We start from the raw sequence: 17,475 nt of genomic DNA on the forward strand, positions 1-17,475 counted from the left end.
GAGATGGACACAACATGCTTTCAAAGTGCAAAGAGGCAACAGATACTAATGCAATAAAATGTGGTTCCAATATCACAGGTTAATAGTGCCTGGGTATATTTACTCAAGCACAGCAATAACTTATGTCACAAATGTAAACACTGTAAACACTGAGAAAAGATATCTGGAAACTTCCACTAACAATTCAAAACTTTTTTTAAATGAATAAAAGAACAAAACATTTGTACTGTATTCATTCAAACAGACACCATACTGTACATATATTACAAAAAACATTTTGTTTAAGATCCCCTCTAAAGAAAATCAAGTTTTTAACTTAGTTAACACGTCTATATTAGGGATGGGCACGAGTAGTTAATTCCAAGATCGAGGGATCGCATCAATTTCTCGAGGGCCAATCGAGTACTCGTTTTTCTAAATCTATTATTAGAACTTCTGCATCTTCCTGCAGGAATAATGATGCACAGAAATACAGCCTACCCAACATCTAATGCTTATTCTCAATCCAAACAGTCACAGTTACCCACAAAAACCACTCCAGTGGGTTTTTCTGAGGACGAATGCATGGCTCACTGAAACAAGCTTCTAGCTCGTTGACAACCATATTTTGGAACTAGTCGTCCCTGAAGAGGGTGTCCAGTGCCTCTGTGCCTGCGACGTTGCGGACCTAAGCGTAGCTGCTTTCCCCGTGCATGTCGTCTTGGTCTTTCACAGTAATCCTGTCTTGTAACTCACACTTCTCTCGGATGGTAAGGCAAAACGCTGGTTCCAAAACTCAAAAATTGTTTGTGTCTCAGGTCAAACTCAGAGGAAAGAGATGCTGCACCCCCGCACACAAAACAATACTTAAGTGCTAATGTTTACCAATCGAGTTATTTGAAACAAGGACTACATGAGGAATCGATCCCTCATACGGCCCATCACTAATCTTTATGATGTTTTTTTATATGCTACAAGACATATGATGAACCTGTCTGCCTACAAAATGCAGTATATGTATATTAAAGTTATAATCCGTAAGAATCGAGATATGCGGTTTCTAGCGTTTGCTTTGGCGGTAAGATGTAACTGCAGGCGAGCCTCTAGGACTTCATCTCCCAGAGTTCTTTTCAAAATCAAACAGTTTTGATTGTATGACGTCAATAGATTGGCAGCGTGATGCCTTCACATGCTCCACACTCATAGGAAGGAAAGTTGCCACACTCAGATCGTATTTCTCAGCAAAGCAGCAAATAAAAGTGCTTTCATTAGTGGGTCATAGGGTCAATCACCATTGTTTTAACTCACTCTGATAAATATTTACTTAACAGACAAATAACTAGATGAAAATCTTATGGACTACAACTTTAATCAAGGGTTAGTGGTGAAAGGAGGGTAAAGAAGCCTGACCGTTCAGCTGTTGTTTAGTCATTAACACAGACGAGAATACAAAACTTACATCCAGTTATGAGTTCTAACAACAAAGCTTTGGAGTGATCAAACAAAGGGTCTTCATCTGGTAACTGACGGCCTCTGTTAATACAGCTTGAGTTTACTGCTGCAAACTTCATGAGACATGCATTAAACTAGTTGGTAGTTTTGTTGGAATGGATATATTTAAAATAGTTTTGCATACTCCTGTGTGAATTAAAACCTTGACAAATGAAAAGAACTGAATATTTTCTCATTTTATTAAGAACTTTAGTGCAAAATGAACGTATTATGCATGGATCATAACGTAAAGCGCCAAACCAAATTACTTAAATGTTGACATAATGGAGTTTGGCCGCTGGTTTTTCAACATTGCAAAAAATATATATCTATACATCTTCTTGGCTGGGCGATGACGAAGAAGAACTTAATCTCAATATATTGCGATATCTGCTCAGGTATGTGAAATCTGGGTCATGTTTACTTGACTATTAAACTAAAATTGCAATTTTCAAATGATATTCCCTCAGATATATCAGGTAACATTTTCTGAGAAGTTTGAGTTAATGTGTACGTAAGTGTGCATCATGAAACCTCAACTTTTTTTTCATAAAACCTATTCCTCTGAAGGATGATAAATTGTATAGAATTATTGTCCAGTCATAAAGGGAATGCATGCGATTGTACACGTTTCAATGATACTGAGTCAGATCCCTGTAGCTGTCTAAATAACAGCTGGGCAGTAGGTTCTCACATCAGTCTCACCACCAGTGACAGCTCACCGCACTTCCCCTTTAGCAGGAAGTCAGACTGTCACTGTGAGTGACAGCATCACACGGTACCACTGACAGACCATTAAGCACACTGTGTCCACCTCTGAGCTACAGTCATGCTAGAAGCGCTCATCTGTAGGTGAAAACTCCAAACACACGCACACTTTCCATTACCTGCTCCGGTCGTTGAGTGCAAACACCAATAAGAAGCCTTCTCCTGAGCGCATGTACTGCTCCCTCATCGCCCCAAACTCCTCCTGACCTGCTGTATCCAAGACTGAAACACACACATACACAAACACACTGTATTCAAATGTTGTCACTTTCCTGCAATGACCCTCCTTTAACAGACAAGGTGAAGGTACAGGTACAGGTGAACAGAAATAGCAGTCAAAGTGACGGTTTCCATCTGTTATCAACAGTTATGTTATGGTACAGTATATGTTACAGATGAGAACATAAAACCTACCATAGAAATATAAAGACACTAAAGATGGCTATGTTAAGGTTGTAGCTTGGGAAAAGTTATGTTAAGAGCTGGTTGTTAGTGTTAGTTTGTGGCTGATATTGTTTGTGCTCAAGCAGCAACAGATGCCTGTTGGCCAGCTGGCAGTGATAGAAAAACCAGTACAATATGATGAATGAAGTAACTTGACATATTTATGTTGTCATGTTATATCTTCACAACACAACAGTGTTACAATCAGGATTCTAAATTAACACCCGCCAACCGGACGCCGGTGTCAATAATGACTTACTAGCAAGTTTGGCCGGTGATGTACAATATGAGGCATCACATGCATGATACAAGGCCCTGTTCTGGGTCATTTATCCCCCTGACAGTGCTTCCTACCTTTCCCATGAACGTTGTGCCACAATACTACGTGATGACGTTTCATACACCCATTGGCTGTGCACAGTTTGCAGTGAAACTAGCGTGAGAAACCATGGAAACGAACGGAGCATCCAACGGAAAACAGAAGGAAGAAGAAGAACGAAACCGAAGCAGGAAAATAGACTGAAAGAGGAGGGAGTCAGCTAATGTTAGTAAAGTAAAGCCAAAATTCAGATTAAACTAAATGACTAAAGAGGAGGGAGTTAGCTAACGTTAGTAAAATAAAGTCAAACGTTCAGATTAAACCAAATGCGGCAGTGATGGTAAAAAACTTCTGGGGGCGAGAGGAGGAACGAGGCAGGGGACGAGGTTAACGACAGAGAAACAAAGAAAAGAAAATGTAATGCCATATGGCTGATGGGTCGTGAATGGCTTGTGTTTGTGGGAACTAGCAATTTTGTTGTATGTATTATGGATGGATGGATAGATATATAGACATTCGCTTGTAACGAACTGTTTGCACTCCCATTATTTCTCTTATTTTCACCAGAAAAAAAGATTTGGCTGATTGGCTGGATCCCATTGGCTGGTGATCAAAAACGTTAATTTAGAACCATGGTTACACAGGTCATTGCTTGCTGCATTTGCTACATGTCTATGAGTGGGAGGGACGCACTGATTCATCTACAATCATTTCTAAGAGCAAGTTATGAGCCCAGCAATCCTTTGCCCCAGTTTATGCCTCTCTTGTTATATCGTTAGAATCATGCCACAGTTAAGCAGCGTTAGATAGTGTTTTTCTGAAGGATAAATCTGCTGTTATTGTTTAACAACCTCCTTGGTTTTTCCAAAAGATCACAGTATTTAGCTTTCAGAAAAAAAAGGCTTAGCTGTGTGACTCACATGAAATGCTACATTAAAGCCCATGTTCCTGTTGAGGGCTCAGACAGAGCCTGTGACTAGACGGAGCATTTGTGTGTCATGATATGCTGGTCCAACCCTTTACACCACCCACTGCACACGCTGCAACATCTGTGTACACACTCACTGACATACAGTACAGAATAGATATGATAAGTGCTCCCAATATTGTGATCAAATCAAATTTAGATATAACTAATTCCTACTTAGAAGCTCAAATGTCTCCAAACTGTATCATGTTTGTGTAGAGAAGTACAATGCTGTAAACAAACATTGAGACATATAAAGAGCAGCCACTCAGAGTCAGACAAACAGCAGCTCTGCAGAGTAAATCTTTATCCATCTGATGATTCACATATCACAGTGTGGTGAAAGAGCAGCGTGACCCAACACACTTCAGCCTGGCTCCATGCAGTAACACTGGCCAAGTACAAGTCCTAACAAGGGAATGAAACATCCAGAGAGCAAACACACTGCCTGTGTCGTATCATATCAGTGCAACACACCCTCTGCTTTCAAACAAAGCCTTTCACACACACACACACAAATAGTGTCAAGTATGGATTCATATCCAGTGTGACGGAGCCTTACTGTCAAGCCGGGTCTCCTTTCCATCCACAGTACACGTCTTGGTGTAGGAGTCCTCGATGGTGGGGTCATAGTCTGACACAAAGTAGGACTGTGGGACAAACTCAGTGTTAATAACAAACTGCTGCCGTGGACACAGTTTATACTGCAGCTGCTGTCAACAGCAGACTATATCTCTTAATACAGGGGCTTGTCTTTCAATTCTCCCTCTTGAAAGTCTATTAGAGAGAGAGAGAGTGGCCATTTGTTACTGATAATGGTTAAACACGACCCGGCTAGAAAAAGACGCTGGACAGTATTTCCATTTTATACTTGCCTACATTTCACAGGAAAACATAGTACTTTTTACTCCACTATATCTATCTGACAGCTATAGTCACTAGTGGCTTAACAGATATTACACATAGAGTGTGGTATTGGTATGTTTACCTAACTAATAGATTTGAATACTTCTTCCACCAGTGCCTGTACAAGGACTTTGGCTTATACAGCCACGGTTATGGCTTCATTAGCAAAATCACTAGCTAAGTAACTTATGTTAATGTTAACTAAGGTTAAAGGTCCCATTTTGGAAAAAGAGATTTCCAATCTCTTTTTTATTATAGAAGCAGGTGGAGGTGTTAAATGAATACTGTGAAAATATCATAAAGCTCAATCCGCAGAAAAACCTGCACACAGCTTATATTCAGAAACAGTCTTTAAACGAGCTGTCATGACTTCTGGACAGTTGTGACGTCACAGCTATACTATAAAGGCCTATCCGGCTGTTAAAACGTGCCGTGACTTTCAAAATATGATTTCCAGGTCCAGGTCTCGTATTTCCACAATGACGCAGTGCCGCGTTTTTTAAAAAAACAATGTAATTGTCATTTTACCTCTTTATCATCAATGAAAAAGACGTCTAACTGACGAAAGATGTGATCGTAATTGTTCACAGCCGTTGGATCCAAAAATCATATTTCGAAAGGGTTTTACGTCAAACTTAACAGCCGGATAGGTAGAAAGTGCTATAACAGTGCTGTTACGGTCATTCCCCGGCTGCAATGACAGTGCAGGAATGCAGAGAACCTGTACAGCAGACCTGGAAACGCTGACCAATCAGAACAGACTTTTTCAGGAGGGGGGATTTAAAGAGACAGGCGCTAAAGCTGAGAATTCTTCTATTTTTCTTTGAACATTAAAGCATGTTAACAATGCATGTTCTGGTAGAAAGCCAAAATGCAAGTATGAACCTGAAAATGAGCACAATACGGGACCTTTATCTTATGTTAACTGGCACCTGCCACAGTCACTAAGTAACACTGGCTTCTGAAGCTACAGAAGAAAAATACATGGCCAGGAGCAACAGAAACTACATGAGAATGTTAATAATACTTCCCATTACTGCTAACATGCTAACTACACCATACAATACTGTTATTGAAATGTTTATTTTTATTGAGTGTTACTGTCTCTATTGTCCTGGTCTTTTTTTGAGATATGCATTCTGCTCAGCTAATCACAGTCACACATGAAGGGAAACCGATATTTTTTAACATTTAAGTTAAATTGTGTGAATCAGAGACAAGTGAGCGCACAGAGTGTTTTTTTCCCCATCATGTCTGCATGCTTGTTTTTCCAAAGTCTTACTGTGTAGTTAGAAACCATGTAATATAACTTTATTAAGTAAACGCAGACTTGACGTTCACTGGGATGGACGACCTACTGCAAGCAAGTTTCAAGTTCATTTTCATTTAGAGGAGATGGAAACCAGTGTTGTGTAGAAGCTAGGAGAAATACATTTAAACATGCAAAACACTTAAGTGTACTTTGGAAATATTTGCAGATTTAGGGGAGGACTATTATGACTGCCGCACCCTTTATAAAGGGTTTATAGTTGAATCTCATGGCTTTATAAATCACTGACTAATGCATCATAGACGAGTATGTAATGTAATAATGTAAACAACAATTTGGGTTGCCATGGTTTTTGCTTTTTTATCTCTTTAGTCCATCTAAATAACCACTCCAATGGACTATGGTGCAAACATTAGACAATTAATCCTTTGGTAGTCGACTTTTACATGAGTCACCAAATATGTTGATAATCGATTAATCGTAGTAAAGTATTTTTTTAATAATTTATTGTCAAATTCTATAATTGCAGATTCTTAAATGTGAATATGTTCTGGCTAGTCAACTGAATATATTTGAGCTGTGGACAAAACAATACATCGGAGGACACCATCTGCTTTCTGACATTTTATAGACCAAACAACCAATCGACTAATCGAGAAAACGGTGGACAGATTACTTGATAATGACAATAATTGTTAGTTGCAGCCGTACAATGGACCGGTTTGACCATTACCATGTGTACCAGAATGTATTTATTAATCATTTACATGTTCAATTCAAGCCATTCTCTTTACTTACTTAACTCTTAATAACTTTTCAGCTCATGATAAAGTGAGAGACTTGTGACTCATGACCATTAATGACTCACCAGCCAGAGATTTTTCATACCGTGGAAACTTTTTTCCCTCATTAATTAGCCAGAAGCTGCGCTAACCGATAATAAAGCCCTTTGTTACAACTTATACCCGCTTTATAACAGCATTCCTACAGTACAACATAACGCATAATGTGATGTAAATGCTCTATAACACATGCAACAGGGCGTCCTACAGCCTAACTGGAGGCTCCGTGTCCCGGTTAGGCCCTACAGATGTTGGAGAGAGTCGGTACCTGGATGAACTGGATGGTCAGGGCGCTCTTCCCCACCCCTCCTCCTCCCACCACCACCAGTTTGAATCGCTCCTCTTCTCCGCTCATACTGGTCTTGAACTGGGGTTCGTCCTGGTCAAAAACCGTCCCGGGCCTGAGTCCCGCCGTTCACCAGCAGCTACAACAAACCCAAAGCCACGACAAAATCCAAAGCTAAGTAGACCCGCCTGTTAGCAGGAGACACCAGCATGGACGCTTTTTTTTCTTCTTATCGAGCGGCTACAAAACTGAAACTTCTTTACACGGAGCTCATTTCCCACAACGAGGTTTTCAACACACACACACTCAGCCGGAGCCGACAACCAAAGTCCCGCGGCAGCTCTTGTGTCCGTCCGCCACAGCAACAAGTCAAAAGGCTCCAACGGCACCGTGTCTGCTTCAGTTGCTTCTTTTCTCCTTTCTGCTCTTTTCTCCTCGGCCTCCAGGCAGCTTGTGGGGGCGGAACTGCTTCCTCTTTTCTTTCTCCTCCAGAAACTCAAGCAGATATCACGGCAATGTCCCCCCCACACACGGCAGCAGCTGTGTGCGTGTGAGCAAAGAGCCGGCGGAGACACACACTGGAGCTTTCTCCTCTATAAAGCTGAAAAGTGAGCAGAACAAATTCCACTTTCATGTGTCAGTTTCCTTATTTGGTCATCTGGGATATCCGTGACATCATTTCAACCTAGTGGCTCGCGCAGGGTGTTAGAAAGCGGCACGAGGAGGTCTCGAACTAGCTTATTTCACTGTCATTATGTTTTTATCCATATTTATATTACATTTAAACCGACGCTGCCTCGGTGGTTTACGACCCCAGCCTCCCTCGTGTTTCAGCTGGAACAAGAACATACGTGTAACTTCACAACACTCGCGATAAGACACAACTTTAAAGCGAGTTAGCCCAAATGTGTTGTTTTATTCAGTCCGGACGACAGCACCACGCCATTGTTGGCTTTTTGAATCCAAATGCGGAATACTCTGGAAATCTGCGCCCTCAGGCAACACATGCCTCACCTTTCTACCTGGACTCTTGCCAGAAAGTTTCTACTCAACAGATGGTAAACCTGTAGTCCTCTATTAAAGGAGAATAACAACTTATTTCCATGTCATAGGAAGCTTTAATTAATATAGGAACTTGAGCTATGAGCTATGTCATCAAGTGTAAAGTTGGAGCAGGCCTCCAGGAAGAGTGCTGGACCTTGAAGCCAATGTGACCAAAATGGCGCCCTATTCATTCCAATGAGACTTCCTCGCCTGGCACAAATGCCCAAAAGTGTCTGGGCTTCTGGGTTTTACTTCTGTACTTCACCTGATGCTGTAGGACCCAAGAAAACATTTGTCAGTGGAACAGTGGTTAGAGCAGTCGCCCCATGTAAAGAGGCTGAACGTCCTCGAGGCAGCGGCTGCAGGTTTGACTCCGACCTGCGCCCCTTTGCTGCATGTCTCCCCCTCTCCCTCTCACCCCATTTCCCGTCTGTCCTATCTAATAAAAGACTTGAAAACTGCCAAAATAATAATTAGTGTCATTGACTTACATGGAGACAGAGATGTCGATAAATGTGTGGCTATGACTAAGCCAATTTTGAAAATAGGCGTACTTCCCCTTTAACATAATGCACAATGACATCCACATCCAATAAAAACCCATAATACAGAACTTATTCTAATCAATATGGATTTTTAAGCTTTAGCATATTGTGATGAAACGTGTGGGCTATATATATTTTCACATCTAACATTTGAATTTCATACACAAGTTGTCACTTAGAATCAGTTAACCACAGATGAATGTTATGAACACATTGACCTGCTGTTGGGCCCCTAACTTCCACCCTCAAATACAATCCTGTGAATCAGTTTCATTCTTAAATGAAATAAGAAACAAAACAAATCTGCATTGAGCCTAGTTCCCCTATTTATCAAGTCTGAAAACAAAAAAACACTGGCCAACCGTTTAACCTGACTGCTGATCCCTGGTGCACAATCACCAAATGTGCACTCTGGTGTTTCTCTCTCTCTGATGTTCAATGTCAGTTCAATGTGCCTGTCTTTGCTCAGGGTCTCTGCAATCTACTGGTTTTTGTTTTGTGTCCTTAAGCTGCTACAGTGTGTGTGTGCGCGTGTGCCTGTGTGTGTGTGTGTGTGTGCCTGCGTGTTGGTGTGTAAGCTTGTCGTTTTAAATGTGTCTTTTAAAAGGTCTAACCTATTATTTTTTATGCTTTTAATGTGAAATTATTTCTGCACTTGAAGGGATTGTACTGTACATTTCATTGTACTGGTACAATGACAATAAAGACAATTCTATCCAATTCAACAGTACCACCACTGGAATATCATGTGCCCCCGGATTTGGTATGTGCTTATCAACTGATTTAGCATCACAGTGTCTGCACAACATCAGCTAAAATAACGTACATTTGGACAAAGGAACCCTCGGACACTGGGCTGCAGGCTGAGGTAATGACGGAGGAGCCCCCAGGACGCCCTTACAGTGTCAGCTGATATCATGCTTCAGTGGTGCATGTTCTCAATTCAATTACTGGGATTCAGACCACTCACAGTAAGCCTGCCGCTGTTAGGGGGCTTGGGGTTCTGCAGTTCATGAGTTCGCCCACTTGGTAATCCAGTCTGGATAATTGTATGAAATACTGAATTACAGGTTTTACTGGTGAGATGGAACATCAGAGTATAATTTATGATATTGGGTTATAACACTGAGTTGTCTTGATTAGATGGCATTATAGCTGCTGTAGGCCTAGTCTGCCGGGGGATAATACTTTTCCTGATACTCTGAGCTCCTCTCCTCTCTGTCTGTATCATTCATGTCTCATCAATGCATGTACCTAATTCAACTTCTTCCCCGGAGTTGTTTGTGCTTTGTCGTCTCTCAGGTCTCTGCTGATCATGGTGGTGCCTGCTGCCGTGGTCCTGCATGACGCTTCCTGCTACTATTATAATCTATCACCTTAGCTGTGCTTGTTTCTATTCTGCTGTATTAACTGCCATAACATATAAGTCATATTCACATTATTATAGATATTATTATAGTTACTGGAAGTGTGTCTGTCTCTGTCTTTGTGTTTGTCTTTGTCTCTCTCTGTCCATCTGTCCGTCTTTTCTCTCTTTCTCTCTCCTTTTCTTCCTCCCCAACTGGTGCAGACAGATGTCCGTCCTCCACAGAGCTGGGTCTGTCTGACGTTCCTGTCTGTTATAGTGAAGGTTTTGGTTGCCACCGTACTCTACGGGGGAATTGTTGGGTCTATGTTTATCATAGAGTGTGGTCTTTACCTAGTCTGTAAAGTGTCCTGAGATTTCTTTTGTTATGATTTGGCACTATAAATACAATTAAATTGAATTGAATTATGCCCATTATAGAACCATTTCAAGGTCACGATCGATATATTGTATCTACAAGGAAACAGTGACTTCATTTGCATTACACTTCAATACATTCAGTGTCCCGGCACAACATTTAGAAAGAAAATACTGTGAGAAATGCAACTGTTAAGAGAAAATAATGTGCTAATGTGGGCACCATGTATCTGTATCAATATTTAATAATTATAAACAGAGAGAACCATCATATTTCAATGTTTTCACTCACAACGGCTCGCTCGTTTCTGGCGTCATGAGGGATGAGATCTTAAAAACCAGATGACAATGTTGAGAAGACGGCTCTAAACCACAAAGGCAATACGACATGGTTGAAATGTCATCTTTAATCATCAGTCAATACATCACAAGCCATTGTGCCAAAAGTCTTTTTAAAACAACAGAATCTGTCAAATATCAAGATAAGCTGACCCGTGTCAGTACGTAACAAACAAGATGCATTTGGGTGGAGGTTTATTATCAAGTGTAGCTCTTATACTCAGCTCTGCAATAAATAAATAAATAGAAGATAATAGATATTCCACCTCATGTATGTATGTACCACATTCATGTGGTTTGGTTCATTTTGACAAACATGCACAGACACAAACAAACACAACAAGCATTCTTGACACCAGCTGTGTCCTCAGCACCTGTACGGCAATGCAGGCTGCCCCATCCTCACAGGGTGGACGAACACCCCCCCCAGCAGCAGCCTCTCCCCCCAGCCCAGCAGCTTGTTGAGGGTGACGCTGAACGGCGACAGCAGGCCCTGCTCCTTCACCTCTGCAGCGCTGCACTTGCTGTGGGAGGGGCTGCGCTGCCTGCGGGGGTCCTCTGCCTGCCTGCGGGGCCCAGTGTCACTCTGTGTCTTCACCTCAGGCTTTTCTCCCGTCTCCCTTCTGTGGACAGTTTTGGACGTGGTGGTGCAACTTGCTCGCTGGCTGCTGCCTGTTGGGGAAGGAGGGCAGGTCCCCAAAGGGGTCAAAAAGAGGGTGAGGCTTTTGCGTTTCTCTAATAGAGAAGCAGAGCCTGCTGGGAGTTGTAGTTGTGTGGGCTTTGCTGCTGGTTTGGCTGGCTCACAGGGGCTCGGGGCTGGAACCTCAAACGGTTTCTGGACTTGCTCCTGGATTTGATTAAGAGTCAAATGAAGAGTCCGAAGTTTCCCTGATAGAGAAAGCTGCTGGTTTCCACTTCCGTCTGAATGCGAGTGTCTCTGCTGCGTTTTGTCTGTGTGGTAGAAACTCTCTCTGTGTGCCTGCTGGACCTCTGCTGAGTCGCTGCTGACACCGTCTGCCTGATGATTCTTGTTCTGACTCATGTTAGCGTGGTTAACACTGTCACTGACAGGTGACAGACGATTGTCCAGCTGCCGGGGGAGGAGGTCGCCGCCAGAGGCCTTCTGGTTCAGAGTGGCCTGGAAGTGCTGCAGCTGACCCAGGAAGTTGAAGTTTGGGGAAATGGAGGGCCGGCGCTCTTTCACAAACCTTATAAGGGAGAGACAGGATGTGGGTTAGGGCTACTAGTCTTTAACGGCTCACACACAGACAGTGCAGTCAGATCATATCAGGACAGTGAGGGTTTTTCTTCCTTCTCTAACTCTGATAAGGTTTGCAAAACCACAGTTTACATGACAATTAACACAAACAGACAGGACCATTAAAATGACACTAAACAGCACAAAAACAGGTAAAGTAACTTGTTATGATTTGAGTTGAGTTTGTGCACATACACTATACTGTATGTTCATGGGTGTTGGGGGGCGTTTCCTTTTTCAGTTCAGGTTTTTGTTCCTATGAACACCGTGATAACTTTTCTGCTGTGACTTTGGGTCCATCAGTTGTTACTTCTGTGAATCCAAACTGACTACAGCTGCTGTCCTTTAAAAAGGAGTAGGATACAGTTTACACAAGAGCCACAGGACTCTGTTAATGATTGGTTGCAGGTACTATCTGTCCACAATTCGCTGCTAAAAAGTTAAACTACCCCCAACTTTTAGTCTGGCTGCACTGAACACCCTTATATCTTTGGCGTTAAGGGAGTATTCTTTTCTTTCATTTAAATATGCCTACCATTTGTCAACCATGGCGATCAAAATGTGATTGCTTTATTAAACTTATTTTTGAGCACTTATAGAGATCGTACTGGAGTTTTTTAACTACAAACTAATGGAAAACATGGAGAGAACACTATTGGCCACTTCAAAATACAATCACTTTTTAAATGCGTCTCCAAGGAATTCACTTCCGTTTCAGTTTTTCAATCAATTACAACATAAAAACCATCAGGTATGAATGAATGATGAGAATGATTTGTAAGCAAAGAGTCTGACTCTGACATTCACTCCTCCATGCCAAATAGATGTTCCTCCCACTGGCAGATAGGATGAATAGCAGCACAGCCTGTAACCGTACCTGTAGGCGTGGTCCAGGTCCATCCCCAAGCTGTACATGATGTAGGCTACAGCCAGAGCCGGGGAGCGAGAGATCCCTGCTGCACAGTGAACCAACACTGAGCCACCAGAAGACATGGCTGCATCTGAGCACGCACAGCAAAGTGACGGTTAGTCAAACAGCACAAAGCAAGTCAAAATATCTATTAGAAACTAGAGGTAATCCGCGGGTAAAATGGCGGCTGTTTTTGCTGTGCTGGAGACAGAGTACTGACCGATGAAGTGCAGAGCCTGTGGGATCCAGGGCAGCAGGTCGTCCCACAGGGAGTCGTCGATGGGGATGCGAAGATATCTGGAGCAAGGCAGGAACGAGGGCTGAGGGCTGCAACGGCTCACACTCAGCACATAGGAGATACCCAGAGAGGCCAGCCGGTCCTACACACAAACACACACACACAAGCGACTATTATGTTCTGCTACTTACAGTAGTACAATCCAATGAGATGTCTAATTTGCAGATTCAGATTTTACATTCAACACATGTGATCAGTGTCTATATCATGTAAATGTAACTTCCCAACTGTATGTTAAAGGTCCCATATTTAAAAAAAAAAGAGATACTATGTCTTTTTTATTATAAAGCCAGTGGAGGTATGGTATAAATACTGTCAAAGTATCAAAACACTCGCTCCACAGAGAAACACACAAAGCCCGTAATCAGAAACTGTGTCTTTAACCAAGCCGTCAGCACTTCTGCACAGTTGTGATGTCACAACTTTACTATATATAAGTAGAAAGTGCTGCTGCAGTGTTATTAAGGTCATCACCCGCTGCAATGACAGTGCAGAGACCCTGAGGCTTAAAGACACAGGCGCTAAAACTATGTTTTAAATAACCTTTTATGGGTTTTAAATATTTTATGCGTTTGTTTTTCCCAATGCTTTTAATGTTTTATGTAAAGCACTTTGAAATACCTTGTTGGTGAACTGGGCGTTACAGATAAACTTGCTTTGCCCAAAATTGGGTCATGTCTAGATGCTAACAATAGATTTGCAAAAACTTGCCTAAACTCTGCCAAGACTCATTTCCCAACCACCTTTACTAACCTTAACCATTAGATTTAAATGTCAAACCTTTCAAATTCAACGCTTCTAAAAATGAGCACGATATGGGACCTTTACGAAGTTAAAGGTTGAACATGGAGAATGAGCAGAACACCGCCATCTAGTGTCTCAAGATCGTAGTCGCAACAACAAAAAATAGTTCCAGCAGTCGGGTTGCCAGGTTTGTTGCTGAGTTTGTCAAGTGAGGAGACAGGAGACTGGAGTCTGTTTGAACCCGTCCCCTCCGGCAAATCACACCATAAAAACAAGGATTAGAGGAGTGTGAATGACAGTAGCATTAGCTGTTAGCATTAGCCGTTACAGCTAAGTAAAGATGAAATTGATGTAAGCGATCAAGGAGAACCGTAGCCATTTGAGGGGTGCATTTGAATGGCGTTTCTCTCCTTTCTCTCAGTCCATGGTGTGAATGCTCGGCCTATATTGACTCTGGTTTTTGCCCGTCTTCGGTCACTCTGCTGCTGGGACAAAAAACGCCCCCTTCACTGATGCTACAGTAGCTGCACCCAACAACAGACAACCGTGGCAACCCGCAATGTCAGCTACTATTGACTGCTACAATGTTAACATTGTCCAACCCCTTTAAATTTCTTTTAAAATATTAATTCCGACAAAATATATATATATTTTTTATGGAAAAGCAAAACTTGCATGGGTGTATTATTAAAAGCTTTTATTAAAGATTCTACATATTCAACCTTTAACATAAGCTCCATTCAACATTAAAGTACTGCTTGCACGTCACACATGCATTAGTAGACCGGGTGGGTTTAGTTGAAATGATACTTTGATGTGTGTGACGGATCTGAACGGACCCCCTTCTTCCCCAGCCTCGGCCCCGTCTTACCTGCGTCACGTCGCGCTCCGCTCCGAGGTAGAGCCGCGGGAGGATGACGGACAGTGGAGGCCGCTCCGCCTCGGTGTCTCGGGACCAAACCATACCTGCAGCACAACAAGCACCACCTGTCATTCCCTCTGATGACGTAAGAAGTTGTCTCCACAAAGCACAAAATGTTGGTCTGTTCTGCAGCTCGACTGGCACCATTAGGGGCTACTCCTGCAACTTCCCCTTATCTTAACACAACATAAACATATCCTTCAAACGTACATACTGGGTAAACATGCATCTATAGATTCAAGCTGAATAACAACCAGCAGATTGTGAAAACACACAGTTTTCCAATTAATGAAGACTTTTTTTCTCACGCAAAATGAAGATGTTCCTTATTTTAAATCACTCACTGTAAAAGTGTCTCCGGACAGGTCCCGGTGTTGCAGCAGAAGCCCGGTGCAGGTCCCAGTCAGAGGTTTAGACCCTGTCCACTGCTGCTCTCTGATCCAAACGGTGCTGTGTCTCTGCTGCGTCCAGAGTCCTCTCACAAACTGCCTGCTAAACGATGAGCTCATCCTCTTTCCAACAATAGCTCTGACTGGGATGATGTCATTTTCAGCCAATCGGCGCCTTGCCAGACTCCCGCATGCGCAGACGCAGCAGCAGAGAGGTGGAGCGGGTGGAGCGGGAGTACCGTCTGCCCCCAGCTCAGTGTGAAGCGAGCAGAACGGAGTCCGCCGACCAGCTGCCTCATCGATACCTCCCAGCGTCCATGTGCACACTGTACAAGACACAACACGTCTCCCGACATGACGCAATACGGGCCTGATGTTTGGACTGTGTGCCATCACTGCAGTGTGCAGGTCATTCTGCTGCCCCAGTGCAGATTTAAAAGATTTGATCTGGTTGTTGTTTATCCTCTACCCCCTCCTGTCAGCTCCTCAACCCTCATGCACACAGGGCCGTAAGCAGCATTTAGAGATGACAAGGTCCAAAACCTGAGCATGCTAGAGGAGCATGTCTCACGGCTCTTCTCTTCCAAAAGAGATCTATGATTGACGGAGAGTGCCCATCTCACTGAAGACAGTAAACACAGGGCCGATTCATATTTATATGGAAATGTTACCAGCTGTGAATGAAGCTTCAGGAAGCATTAGTTCTATGTGTTAAGCCCACTAGATGGCAGTGGCGTGCACAGACTTTTTGAAGGGCAGGGGCAAAAAGGCAAAAAAAGGGCACATATAGTGCATCCTTGCCACAGAAGAGGCACTTTAGCACACATTTAGGCTCATATGGGGGCACTTTAGCACACGTTTGGGCACCTAGAGGGCACTTAAGCACAGGGTTTGGCTCCTAGGGGGGACTTTAGAACACATTTAGGCTCATATGGGGGCAATTTAGCACACGTTTTGGCTCCTAGAGGGCACTTTAGAATACATTTTGGCTCCTAGGGGGCACTTTAGCACACATTTTGGCTCCTAGGGGGCACTTTAGCACACGTTTGGGCACCTAGAGGGCACTTTAGAATATATTTTGGCTCCTAGGGGGCACTTTAGCACACGTTTGGGCACCTAGAGGGCACTTAAGCACAGGGTTAGGCTCCTAGGGGGCACTTTAGCACATGTTTTGGCTCCTAGAGGGCACTTTAACACACATTTTGGCTCCTGGGGGGCACTTTAGCACACGTTTTAGCTCCTAGAGGGCACTTCAGAACACATTTTGGCTCCTAAACGGCACTTTAGCACACAATTTGGCTCCTAGGGGGAACTTTAAGACACCTTTTGGCTCCTAGAGGGCACTTTAGCACACATTTTAGCTCCTAGAGGGCACTTTAGCACACGTTTTAGCTCCTAGGTGGCACTTTAGCACAGGTTTTGGCTCCTAGAGGGCACTAAAGCACACATTTTAGCTCCTAGAGGGCACTTAAGCACAGGTTTTGGCTCCTAGAGGGCACAGCATGTGTTTTTCAAAAATCTATTTTTTGTTGACCCCTGGCATTTCTTGTCTTATTTAATCTTTTTCCTGTCATTTGCTTTTATTTGTTTGTGTAGTGGAAATATAAAAGGTTGAACATGGAGAATGAGCAGTCTTTCTCTCAGTCCATGGAGTGTATGTTCAGCCTATATTGACTTTGGTTTTTGCCCGTCTCTGCTCACTCAGCTGCTGGGACAAATAAGCAGCAGCAGGATTGGAAAACTCCATTTCACCCAGTGCCAGCCTACAGTAGCTGCACCCAACAACAGACAACCAGCAACGCCCAACACTATTGGCTGCTACCATGGAAACAGAACAGGACAGAAAGTCAAACCCTTCAAAAAAAATTTAAATAGGAATTCAGACTAAATATATATTTTTTTATGGAAAAGCAAAACTTTAATTTCGTACCCCTCATGGGTGTTTTATCTTTTTTTTTTTAAATATATAGCTTTTAACAAAGATTCTGCATATTCAACCTTTGATGTTTAATGAATCATTGTCATTTTTAC

General features: G+C 42.7%; 2 protein-coding genes across 2 annotated transcripts in view; both read right to left on the reverse strand.

Annotated features, from left to right (window-relative positions):
* The window catches only part of rras (RAS related), a 12,860-nt gene extending 4,909 nt beyond the window's left edge, over positions 1-7,951 (reverse strand). The window contains exons 1-3 of the mRNA XM_083930721.1: positions 7,255-7,951; positions 4,531-4,618; positions 2,358-2,460 (exon numbers count right to left, since the gene is read on the reverse strand). Of these exons, the coding sequence (XP_083786847.1) occupies positions 2,358-2,460; positions 4,531-4,618; positions 7,255-7,341 (278 nt within the window). The 5' untranslated portion in view covers positions 7,342-7,951. The remainder of the gene's footprint in view (positions 1-2,357; positions 2,461-4,530; positions 4,619-7,254) is intronic.
* A 3,127-nt stretch (positions 7,952-11,078) lies between these two features.
* LOC310960153 (uncharacterized protein) lies at positions 11,079-15,531 on the reverse strand. Its single transcript, XM_083931773.1, has 5 exons — positions 15,400-15,531; positions 15,005-15,099; positions 13,312-13,471; positions 13,059-13,182; positions 11,079-12,131 (listed from the first exon to the last, which is right to left on the reverse strand). The coding sequence occupies exons 2-5, from the start codon at positions 15,095-15,097 to the stop codon at positions 11,291-11,293; spliced, it is 1,218 nt and encodes a 405-aa protein (XP_083787899.1). The 5' UTR covers positions 15,098-15,099; positions 15,400-15,531; the 3' UTR covers positions 11,079-11,290.
* Between the last annotated feature and the right edge of the window lie 1,944 nt (positions 15,532-17,475).

Source organism: Echiichthys vipera (assembly GCF_963691815.1).
Source record: "Echiichthys vipera genome assembly, chromosome: 17".
NCBI classification, from domain to species: Eukaryota; Metazoa; Chordata; class Actinopteri; order Perciformes; family Trachinidae; genus Echiichthys; species Echiichthys vipera.

Coding starts and splice junctions, on each gene's coding strand:
- LOC310960153 (XM_083931773.1), bottom strand. CDS start 15,097: ATGGTTTGGTCCCGAGACACCGAGGCGGAGCGGCCTCCACTGTCCGTC. Junction 13,472..15,004: donor CGGAGCGCGACGTGACGCAG/GTAAGACGGGGC, acceptor GTTTGTGTGTAG/GACCGGCTGGCCTCTCTGGG. Junction 12,132..13,058: donor GACCTGGACCACGCCTACAG/GTACGGTTACAG, acceptor CTCCCTTATAAG/GTTTGTGAAAGAGCGCCGGC.